Raw genomic sequence first — 12,007 nt, 5'->3', positions numbered from 1 at the left:
GGAGAGAGCCCCAGGGCCCTGGGCTGCTCCAGCTGCCCCTCCAGGCATGTTGCACAGGACCTGCAAAGAGCGTGGAGAGTGACCAGGAGCCACAGCACAGGCTCCCACAGCCTTACTCCACCCCTTTGCAGTGCCCAATACCCCAAGGGAGAAGGGGATCCCAGCACACCATGGAAATGCTTCTGTAGGATCTGTGCTCCCTTCTCGACTGGGATCATGACTTGGATTAGTTGGAAATGCTGGTGAATGGTACTTTGAAGTCCTTGCCAGATGTTGGAAGCATGTTCTGAATGTACCTTTCCTGACAGAATAATCCGTGGCTGTGTGGCAAGAGTTTACTCATGAGACAGTTCCCTTAAATTTCACTGAAGGTTGATCAGTTCTGGAAACCTTACCCTGCTCCCTTCTGGAGCCCTGAGGGGTCCCACAGGATTGCTGTCAGAGGGAGGAAGGGGCAATTTGCTGTCCATCCTCCTCCCATGTGCAATGCCACTGTGGCCTTCTGTGTGCTCTGTGCAGCCACAAAGAAGAGCAGAGAGGGAAGGGGCTGGGCCCAGGGCTGTGCCCCGGGGCTGAGCCTTTCTCAGCTCATTTGCTGCCCCCAGGGAGCCTGAGATGCTCCTGCTGCCTCTGCCAAGCCCTGGCCCTGCCTTGGGCTGGGTTTGGAGGTGCTGGCAGCTCCAGGGAGTCCTTTCTGCCCCCAACTGCCCCACAAGGGGCTCCTTCAATCCCAGTGTGGGGCCACTGCAGGCACAAGGTCCCCCTGGCCCTGCTCCTGAGTGGAAGGCAGAGCCAAGGGAGTGCCTTGGAGGGCACCAATCACCCAGGTGCCCTCACTGCCACTCAGGCCTGAAGGAGAATCTTCAGCAGTGCCATTGGAGCTGTTGTGTCCTGCCTTTCTTTGCAGCTGAGCCTGTAGGCAAAGGTGATCTGGCTTCCCAGCCCACGTTCAGGATTGAGCCTCTGGGAGATGGTGAAGGTACGTCAAGGCCTTTCCCCTGGGAGAGCTGCCAGCTCAGAGCCCTAAGCTCAGCCAGGGGGGCATCTCTGCAGGCGCCAGGACAGAGCCATGCACGTGTGTGCCCTCGCCCGGCACGATCCACTCACAACTTCAGCTCAACACTTGCAGCTGTTTGGAGGAAGGTGGGCCCTGGCCCTGCTCCTGAGTGGAAGGCAGAGCCAAGGGAGTGCCTTGGAGGGCACCAATCACCCAGGTGCCCTCACTGCCACTCAGGCCTGAAGGAGAATCTTCAGCAGTGCCATTGGAGCTGTTGTGTCCTGCCTTTCTTTGCAGCTGAGCCTGTTGGCAAAGGTGATCTGGCTTCCCAGCCCACGTTCAGGATTGAGCCTCTGGGAGATGGTGAAGGTACGTCAAGGCCTTTCCCCTGGGAGAGCTGCCAGCTCAGAGCCCTAAGCTCAGCCAGGGGGGCATCTCTGCAGGCGCCAGGACAGAGCCATGCACGTGTGTGCCCTCGCCCGGCACGATCCACTCACAACTTCAGCTCAACACTTGCAGCTGTTTGGAGGAAGGTGGGCCCTGGCCCAGCGGAAAAAGCCTAGATGATTTGTTGATTTGACCTGATTTTGCAAAAGCATGACGTCCTGAACATGCCATCAAAGTAATGGAGAATAGTTCCGTCTGTTAAGGTGTACTTTTTGTTTCTCAAGTGATAGGCCAAAAGGCAGGACAGAAGGAGGTGTTTCCCCAAAGAAGCCGAGGCCAATTGGCATCCCCTGCTGCAGGAAGGAAGGCCAAGCCAAACACAGGCATGGGCACGGGCACAGGCTCAGAAGGTAATTGCTGTGCCAGGCTCAGCAGGGCTCAGCCCTTGGCAGGGCTGGGTGGCTGCAGCTCTTCCCCCAGGGCCTGCCCTTGCACAGCCCAGCAGCAGCCAAAGCTGGAGGTGCCTTTGGAGTTCGTTCACAGCCCCGGGGAAAGGGGACTTGTGCACCAAAGTCCCTCCCACTGCAGCTGCTCTGGGGCTGGCCCTGAGTGCCCAGAGGCCCAAGGCACAGGAGCAGCCCCGAGCGGGAGCCCTGCCACGAGCCCAAGGCCAGAGCCAGCCTTGGCTCCCGACTGGGCAGGGGCTGCACTGGGTCGTGACAGGGCCTGACTCTGTGCCCTGGGGCTGGGGGAGCTGTCACGGGGCAGGGAGGGCCAGGGCTGGCAGGGGCTGCTCAGGGATGGGTTTGGCCCGTGTCCCTCCAAGCAGTGACTGCCCAAGAAGCTGCGCTGCCCCCGGGCTCTCCTCCCGGCCTGCTGGGGTTTGTTGAGTGGTACAGCCTGTGCCAAGGGGCACCCAGGTACCTGCAGGCTCCAGCTCTGGGGGAAACGGAGAACGTCCTGCCCGCATCCAACGTGCTGCCAGCTCAGCAGTGCAGCACAGCACGGGCTGACCCTCCCCATTGCTTCCACAGGTGCAGAAGCTGGAACCACAGCACATGTTCCTGATGCCCAGAAGGGCCTTGGAAAGGGTTTCTGTAAGGGAACAGGCTTCTGGCTAGGGTTACTGGCAGGCCTGCTTCTCTTGGAGCTGATATTCATCTTATGCTGTGTCCGAATTTGGACTTGCTGGAAGAGAAAAGGGTGAGTGTTTAGTTCACCTTTCCCTCAAACAGCTTCTTTTGAAATTGTATTTCAGACAGTAAACATTGCCAGTGAGGCTGCAGTGTAGGTGTGGCCAGTCCATGATTGTCCAAAGAATTCTGCTGAGGGTTCTGCTGCTGCCCAGAGCTTTCATTGGCCTCCTAATTGCTGGGCCTTGTCCTGGGGGGCCCGCTGGGGCTGCAGCCAGTGCTGGCTCCCACTGAGGCTGCCTGGCCAAGAGCAGCCCCAGGGGCACAGGGCAGAGGCAAAGCACGGTGGGGAGGAGCAAGAACAGGGACAAGATTGGCCTTGAAAGGCAGAGGCGCTCTGGGGCCCGCTCCTGGCCAGGGAGCCTACCCAGAGTCGTGCCCTGCTGGCCGGGGCCTTGAGGGACAGCTGTGCAGCTGGGCCAAGCTGTGCCAGCAGCTCCAGCCGTGCTGGGGAGCCTTGCCAGCTCTGGGCCCTGCTGTGCAAGAGGCTCCCTGTGTGCCACTGGCAGCTGGGGCCTCAGCCACCTCCTCTTTCCACAGTTCCACCTCTGGACAGGAGTTGTAAGATGGTGGCTGCACCTCACACCCAAAGAGCAAGAGCAGCTCCTCCAGCAGTTAGAAGAGCCTGGGTAGCCCGTTCAAGAGTTCTGAGAAGAAGACTCCAGAACAGCCATCGACAAGGAAATCTCCTATTCTCCTGGAGATCCCACTGCCACCTCCTCGTCCCATGTATATCCCCAAGCTACTTCCATCTCTTTTTTGATCCTCCTCTGTCCCATCCTGACTTCTTCTTTAGACCCCAGGAGCAGCCCAGCACCCTCCAGCCCCTCCTGAGACCAACATGTCCCTTCCTGTGCTCCTGAACCCCCTGGTCCTGCCCTCTAAACAACACTGAAATTATCCCCGCTCTCTGCCAGTCTGGGTGATGGCCCTTTCTTTAGTTGCACTACAGGGAAGCTGCCGTCACCCCAGTGTCTGGGTGGCAGCAGCAGCAAAGCCCAGTGGGCAGCAGCACTGGCTGAGCTCCATGGCCAGGAGCAGCCGTGGATGCCCACGGTGTGGGCAGGCAGGAGCCAGGCAGGGGCTTCTGTGACCAGCGGCGGGGTCCCCAGGGCTGGGGGAGTGCAGGGGGCAGGCAGCAGCATGGGGCTCCCGAGAAAAAGCAACCCCATTTGCTTAGTTTTTCAGGTTTAGAAATTAGAAATTTGTAGAAATATTTCAAAATATTTTTTCTGTAGACAGACACCCCCAAATATTTCTTCCCAATTCCTATAGTAGTTAAAGATTTTTCTAAGTAGTTTTAGAATCCAAAAAAATGACCTCATTTTGTCTTCACTTTTCATTTTTAAAAATATTTAGAAATATCTCTTGTATAGAGAAATCCCCATATGTTTCATTCCTTTTTCCACAAGACATCTGTATTTTTGAAACTGGTTTTAGAGGTCTGGAAAATATTTTCCCCTTATACAATAAAAAAATAAAATTGCATTTCAGTGGTAATCTTTATTCTAGGAAGAAGTAAGACCCCTTCAGCCCGCCAGCCTGCTGCAGAGGCTCTTTTCCCACAGGATCTTTTTATCTGGTCACAACCAACATACATAAAACCATTTCCCAGATATTTCCTGGGATTTTGGACAAGCTAACATCTTAGTCTTCTCAGACAAACTTTGAGCACAGTGGGAATGTCTTCAAGTTACCATCTTTGTTTGCTTCTGGTGGAACTCCCTCAGTTCTAGAGCAGGGCCTTCTCTCAGCTTCCTGCTGCCCCCGGGCTCTCCTCCCAGCCTGCTGGGCTTGGTTGGGTGGCACAGCCATTGCCAAGGGGCACCAAGGTGCCTGCAGGCCCCAGCTCTGGGGGAAACCGAGAATGTCCTGCCCGCATCCACCGTGCTGCCAGCTCAGCAGTGCAGCACAGCACGGGCTGAACCTCCCCATTGCTCCCACAGGTGCAGCTGGAACCACAGCACATGTTCCTGATGCCCAGAAGGGCCTTGGAAGGGGTTTCTGTCAGGGAACAGGCTGCTGGCTGGGGTTCCTGGCAGGCCTGCTTGTTTTGGAGCTTATCTTCATCTTATGCTCTATCCGAATTTGGACTTAAGAGAAGACAGTGAGTGTTTAGTTCACCTTTCCCTCAAACAGCTTCTTTTGAAAGTCTACTGTACATAGGAAACATTGCCAGTGAGGCTGCAGTGTAGGTGTGGCCAGTCCATGACGGTCCAAAGAACTCTGCTGAGGGTTCTGCTGCTGCCCAGAGCTTTCATTGGCCTCCTAATTGCTGGGCCTTGTCCTGGGGGGCCTGCTGGGGCTGCAGCAAGTGCTGGCTCCCACTGAGGCTGCCTGGCCAAGAGCAGCCCCAGGGGCACAGGGCAGAGGCAAAGCACGGTGGGGAGGGTAAAGAACAGGGACGAGATTGCCCTTGAAAGGCAGGGGACAGGAGAATGTCGCTTATCGGAGGAAGCCCCAAAGAGCGGCTGGAAGGGGTGCCAGCTGATCAAGGACCCCCAAGGAGTGGTGGGAGGGCGTATAGGCTGATGGAGTGTCCCGAGGAGCGGTTGGGGGGCGTAGGGGTGTCCGTTGGTGGGGAGGAGCAGCCGGAGCGCTTGCACGGTCCGGTGATGGGGAGGCCAGCGGGGCCTGTCAGAGTAGGCTCAGCCCGGCTGGTGGGTACGGCTAACGCCGCCCGCCCGCAGGACCATGGCGCAGTTCCTGTTCGAGGCGGACCTGCGCGGGCTGCTGAAGCTGGACACGCTGATCCCGAATGCGCCGCCTACGCGATGGCAGCGCAAGGCCAAGGAGAGTGGCCCCGGGCCCAGTCCCATCGGCGTGTCGCCCATGAAGCCGGCCAATTGCTTCCGCAGCTCCAGCAAGACACCGTCCAAGACACCCGGTGAGCGCCGGCCCCCAGCGACAGAGGTTGAGTGCGGGAGCCTCGCCCAGGATGCTTGTCTGTAGCCATGGGGCTCTGGGCTCCCTGCCACGCTGCCCTACTGGCTGCTGCTGAGGCAGGAGGAGGTGGTCTGTGCTCCTGACAGCCACCCACCTCCTTGTCAGCATTAGGGGCAGAGCTCTTAGCACTGGGGCTGGCGAGCTGCTGTTTGCCCAGCTGAGCCTTGCTGGCACAGCTGTATGCTAGGACGAGTGTGGGCAGGACTGTTAGCTGACAGCTTTACATCTTGTGAGCGTTTTAGTATCTTCCCCTTATCTCTGGACTCTGGAATTGTTGCACTAGACCCAAGGAGTTGCACCACACTGTCCCTAACCAACTTGGTGGCAGGGAGGAAAATATAAGTTAGTTGTGACTGGGTGGCATGAGACCTCAGAGTCCTACTTGTCTGGTGGGTGTGATGTGGAGGAGTGTTGGGTTTGCTCCCATGAAAGCTCTAATACAGGCTGTTAAATAGCTGTAAGACGATATTTTCATATGTGAATGCAGGTAAATCTGGATCCAAAATTCAAAGCACCCCCACAAAGGCTGGGGGGGATCGCTACATTCCCAAACGCAGCACTATGCAGATGGAGATGGCAAATTTCCTTCTAACCAAAGAGAATGACCCTGATGAGGATTCCCCTACCAAGAAGGTGAGAATGTTGCTAAGTTACAATTACTTCACAACCGCTACTCCTTCCTGCCCCTTTACTCTATCAAGTGGGCACATGGGACTGACAAGTCCCAGCCATCACTACTTGCAGCTCTGGGCTTCAGGAGCCTAGGATGAGATTGAAGCTGTAGAGACTGCCATGCACTCTAAGCCTATGCTGCTTCTAGCAGCAAAATCTACCTTTGACTAATGAGGCTTTAAAATGTAGCAGGCAACAAAAACACAAAGCTGTGAGCCTATGCAAAGTGAAACTGCTGGTGGTAGCTATTCTAGGACAATGTCTCCACAGGGAATACTTCTGGAATGTTTTACACTGTGTTCTGAAATCTGTTTATGAAGCATTTGGTCGCTTTGTGGCTGTGGCTTTTCCCACTGGCAATGACACTGAGTTTGCCATTGTGTGAAAATGTGAGCAGGACGATGTATGTAAGTCTGAGGGAAAACTGCTTTGACCTGCCTCTGTGTGACTGACCCTTGCAGCACAGTCAAACATCTTCAGATTCTAAGAGAAGGGGACTTAGGTGTCTGTTTAAATTGCAGTGTGGGAATTGTTTTAAATGCATTGCACTGAGGGTGATTTGTCTCTGTAGGAGCAACAGAAAGCCTGGGCAGTGAATCTGAATGGTTTTGATGTAGAAGAGGCAAAGATCCTCCACCTCAGTGGAAAATCACAGAATGCTCCAGAAGGTATGATACAGAGTCGTGTGAGCTGAATCAGCAGGAGAGATCAGGTCAGGGGAACAGCAACACAGAGGCTCTGTGTGTGGTCACAGGAGAAATCAACTGGTTTCTGAGAGCTGTACAGGCTGGAGTCTCCTTTCTTACGGTTCCTGAGGTCGAGGGAGGGCATAACAGTTACAGTGAATTTATTTAGGAGAGTTGCTATGACTGCCAGTTGGTCACCTGTTACAGGGCTTGCAAGGGTCTTCAGGGTGGAGAGAGAAATGAGAATCTGACCTCATGTTCAGAAGGCTTGATTTATTATTTTATGATATATATTACATTATTACTGTACTAAAAGAAATAGAAGGAAAGTTCTCAGAAGCTAGCTAAGCTAAGAATAGAAAAAGAATAAATAAACAAATTTCTGTGTCTCAACAGAGAGTGAGACCCAGCTCTGCTCTGAGTGGTCAGTAAATCCAAACATTCACCCAAGACCAATCACGCATCCACCTGCTGCATTCCACAGCAGCAGATAACCATTGTTTACATTTTGTTGCTGAGGCCACAGCTTCTCAGAAGGGAGAAAAATCCTAAAGAAAGGATTTTTATGAAAAGATGTCGGTGACAGTCACCTGTACTGCAGGTTCCAAGCCTTCATGAAGTCTGTAAGAGCATCAAAGTCTCTGCTGTGCATTTTCTAGCTTAAACTGCAACTAAATATAATGGGATTCAAAAACCCAAGTGTTTGTTAAATTTGTTTCCATGAATGAGCAAATTGTAGCTCACCCCTGTTCAGCAGTTCATTCTGCCAGTGATTTTCGTGCACGGCAGGCTTGTGAGTGTTTCTCTTAGGACTTTATTTTCACTCCAAGGGATTCCTAGTTGGGTGAGCAGCACTCAGCTGGGAGGAAACTAACTCAGGTTAACAAACCTGTTCCCCTGCACACAGGCTATCAGAATAACCTGAAAGTGCTCTACAGTCAGAAAATGGCACCTGGATCCAGCAGGAAGAAGAGCAGATATATTCCCTCAAAGCCAGACTGGGTCTTGGATGCACCAGAGATGTTCAATGACTACTGTAAGTAGGCTACAGGGTTGAGTGCTGGGCATCCAGAACATTCTGCATTGGATTGCTGTTCCTAGGACAGTGTGACTGGGCTGTCTGTATTATTTTGTGTACCCAGGCTAGCACAGACCACTTCTGGAGTGTCCCTGTGTGGCCTTACAGGGACAGTGGTCTAGGGCACTGTGTAGGTGCCTTGGAGCAGGGTACCTGGCCCCAGCAGCTGGGCATAGTGACACTCAGAAGGCTGCCCCTCACCTGTACGTGTGTGTGTGCACATGTGCACCCGCGCCTGCTGCATCAGCACGGGTGAAGGGCAGGGCTCTCTAGCCAAGCATGGTGTGACCTGCACTGCTCTTTCAAATTGTAGATCTGAATCTCGTAGACTGGAGCTCCCAGAACTTCCTGGCAGTGGCTCTGGACAACGCTGTTTATCTGTGGAATTACGCTACTAGGGAGATTATCCCCCTACTGCAGACGGAGCATCCATATCCTTACATTTCCTCTGTGTCATGGATTAAAGATGGAGACTATCTTGCTGTTGGCACAAGTAGTGCTGAGGTTCAGGTGAATGCAGGACTAAAACTAGAGGTGTTTTCTAGGGATTGACAGAACTGTGGGGCCTTGGCTGGCAGAGGAAGGATGCCATGCACCTGACTTGTCTTCCCTGGTGTGGGGTGGAACTGCCCAGTGTGCAAGGCAGGGTTTGGTCTGGGGGTTTTCTGATAAGTAGCGTAACCTTCTGTGCTATAGTCATGAGATACACATTTTCTCTGTTCCCTTACTGAGTAAGCTGAGAGAGCCTGTGCAGTGAGGTTCCTAGGGCAGAGAAACAGGATTGGGTTTCTTCTGAAGAACTTTTTGCTTTGCCTCTCCAGCTATGGGACGTTGAGCAACAGAAATGTCTCCGAACCATGACCAGCCATTGTGGCCTTGTGAGAACCCTCAGCTGGAAAGCTGCATCCTCTCCAGGTAAAGCAGTGGGTCAAGGGCAGTTTCCAGTTGTTGCAAACTCCTATCCCTCAATCTACGTGTGGCATGGGTTAGGGATGGCAGAGAGAAGTTGGTCCTGGCTTGGGATTCTTATTTAGCCTTATCTGTTGGGGCTGTGAGGAGAAGGCCTCTTTCCTGTATTGCAATTTGTGCTGAAGTTGTAAAGAGCTTGTGTGGGTGTTTCACTCACACCAACAGACCTGTGTTGCTGGTAACACTGGTTGAAACCCAGTGGCAGGTATAGCAGTCTTGCAATAACAAAAATGGATTTGGGTGAAAATGTGCAGCCTGACCCTGCAAGCCTTCTCTTCTCTCTGCAGTGGTGCACAGACTGGGCACATCCATCACCACGATGTCCGAGTGGCTGAGCATCACGTGGCCACCCTTGCTGGCCACACAGACGAGGTGTGTGGACTCAGATGGTCTCTGGATGGCCACTACCTGGCCAGTGGTGGCAGTGACAGTCTGGCGAACGTCTGGCCATGCACCCAAGGTGGGGGTGGAGACTTTGCTCCTCTACAGACCTTCACTCAGCACCAGGGTGCTGTCAAGGTGAGCACAGAGCTGCCACGGGCGGATATGTGTGTGCAAGGCAGGCATGCAGCACTGGCTGGGTGCAGGTTGCCTCTTGTATGTTTTAAAATGAACTCTCCTTGCTCAGGCCTGGCGTGGTGCCCATGCCAGATGAATGTTCTAGCCACTGGAGGTGGCACTAGAGACAGACATATCTGCATCTGGAACGTGTGTTCTGGCGCCTGCCTCAGTGCTGTTGATACCCATTCCCAGGTGAGATATGAACATCAGCTTGGAGACAAACACCTTCTGGCAGCACACCTACACAGAGCCGCTGGCTCCTCAGGCCCAAAGGCACAGGGAAGGAGGGGGACCATGCTCACCTCCGAGTGGTGAGCATCAGCGCAAGGACCCTGTATCACCTGTGTTACTGCCTCTGTGCAGGTCTCTTCTATCCTATGGTCAACAAACTACAAGGAGCTCATTTCAGCCTATGGCTTTGCGCAGAATGAGCTGATTATATGGAACTATCCAACTATGACCAAGGTTGCAGAGCTGCAAGGTAGGTGGACAGGGCCTGGGTGTGGGGGGGCTGTTAGAGGCTGAAGACAGCTGCACTCCTTGGTTTGAGCCTGCAGCATCACTGATACAGGACAGTATCCGGGGCCATGCTGCTAGGAGTAAAGCATGCCCACGGGGCTGTGGAAGAGATACCACTGATCCAAGTGTGTGCTTGGGGTCTGAAATCACGCTGCCACAGCCACTGGGGGGACAGCTATGCAAGCTGGCAGGGCTCATGGGAGCATACGGGAGTAAATGTGCATGTGCTGATCAGCTCAGCCTGGATTGCACATTCCTTCTCCTCCTCAGGTCATACTGATAGAATCCTGAACCTGACCATGAGTCCGGATGGTACAACAGTGGCCTCAGCAGCTGCTAATGAAACAGTGCAGGTCTGGAGCTGTTTTGAGATGGATCCCATAAAGAAGAAGGAGAAAAGAGAAGGCAAACAGTGCCAAAAGTGGGATTCTTCACCAGAGCATCCGCTGAGAGCACGGGATTGTTGTGGGGAGGGGGATATTTGGTTTTACACACTGTACAGTATTTTAAATGTCAATGAACTGCTTAACTTGACTTTTTCTTAATGGAGTCTTATGGAAGAAAAAGCCGTGGCTCCTAAACCCAAGTCCTCCCTGAGGCTGGGGATCTGGGCAAGGAGTGGAGACCTAGGTCTTAAGGGCCAGTTTAGAGGCCCCTGAGCTTAGCACAGCCTAGCAGAAGGATGCTGTGCAAGGGCTGTACTTCTGTTTCTGTCCCAGCTAAGACAGATATGTCACCTGCCCCATCTGGATGCTGACTACAAGCATAGCAGCTCCACCACAGGCTCAACTGAAAGCACAGCATGGCTATGGCCTCAGTTTGTGTTGTCCTGGCCTGTCTCACAAGCCCAGAGACACCTTACCATGGCTCTGCAGGCAGATCTCAGTTTGTCTTGTTAGCTACAGGCAGCCATCACTGCCTGCCTATGGTGCTGGAGTAGAATAGCTGTTGGAAAAAAAAAAAGGGAGAGAAATATAGAGCAACAGCTGTAATCACCCCAAAGGCTGGAAAGGGGCTGGCTCTGGCATGAAGCCTGATGCAAAACAAAAGGTTAGCTTACACTGCCACAGCCAGCCTGGATGTCATGCAAGAGCCATGCAAAGCACCACCAACCCTGTGCTCAGCCTTCAGTCACGTATTCTTCCAACAACTCTGATCTCCCTTCCCCTCCTGCTGACAGGAGGCCCTGGTGCCTCACTGAGGCTTCATGCAGGGGAGCCAGCACCAGGGCTCAGCTGACATTTATTGGGGCTTGACTCCCCTACACTTGGAAAAATGCCTTTTTTCCAGGCTGAACTGTGCTGGAGCAAGTTGCAGAAAATATATTTGAGCCCTTACCTGACCAACAACCAGCTCAGCCATGCTGCTTTGCACGGTGGAGCCGCAGTGTCTGAGGTTGCGGGGCTGCACCAGACCCATCAAGCCTGTCCTTCAGCTGCACCAGCATTGCCAGGGGCTGCTGGGGACACCGCACAGCTGATAAGCACCTTGGCTTGTACAAAGCAGCTCCACCAAGCCTGTGCCTCCCATCAGCCCTCAGTGATTAGCTGAGGGTGGATTATTAACTGTTTTCACCTTTCCCTCAGCACAGTGCCACACTATGCCTAGCACCAGCTCTGCCTCCTGAGCCTTACAGCAGCTGGAACCTTCCAAGGTTCCAACTTGTGCTCTGCCAAAGCCAGTGAGTGTGTAACCACACCCACCACAGCACCCCCCCACACACACATAAAGCTGATATGGGGGGCACAGTCTCAAAAACAGCCACTGAGCCAGCACCTTCCCAGCAGTGCTGCTGGTGCATCCCCATTTGGCCACTTGGGAAAGATCAGGAGGTCCAAGGATGTGTCTCCCTCAGACACAAATCCTAGGGCCACAGCTGTCTCTAAAGGGGAAGCAGGCAGGAACCCAGATGCAAGGCTGGGCTCTTCCACAGAGCTGTGCTGTTGTTGTAGGAGCCCTGCCCCACACCCCTGCACTTGGTGCTGGGAGTTAGCACAGA

General features: G+C 53.7%; 1 protein-coding gene across 1 annotated transcript; it reads left to right on the top strand.

Annotated features, from left to right (window-relative positions):
- The first annotated feature begins 5,271 nt into the window (after positions 1–5,271).
- LOC128947365 (cell division cycle protein 20 homolog) lies at positions 5,272–10,458 on the top strand. The gene is given in 11 exon segments (XM_054291619.1): positions 5,272–5,464; positions 6,011–6,156; positions 6,767–6,863; positions 7,789–7,917; positions 8,273–8,469; positions 8,781–8,857; positions 9,198–9,451; positions 9,557–9,681; positions 9,853–9,970; positions 10,279–10,403; positions 10,405–10,458. Coding segments are annotated over 11 exon segments (1,515 nt in total).
- Positions 10,459–12,007: the final 1,549 nt, after the last annotated feature.

This window comes from Melozone crissalis, unplaced genomic scaffold (genome assembly GCF_028551555.1).
Source record: "Melozone crissalis strain CALT ecotype California unplaced genomic scaffold, PUWL_Pcris_2 ptg000097l_1, whole genome shotgun sequence".
Lineage (NCBI taxonomy): Eukaryota > Metazoa > Chordata > Aves > Passeriformes > Passerellidae > Melozone > Melozone crissalis.
The sequence above is the reverse complement of the archived record's forward strand: the minus strand, read 5'-3'. Positions and strand labels throughout refer to the sequence as shown.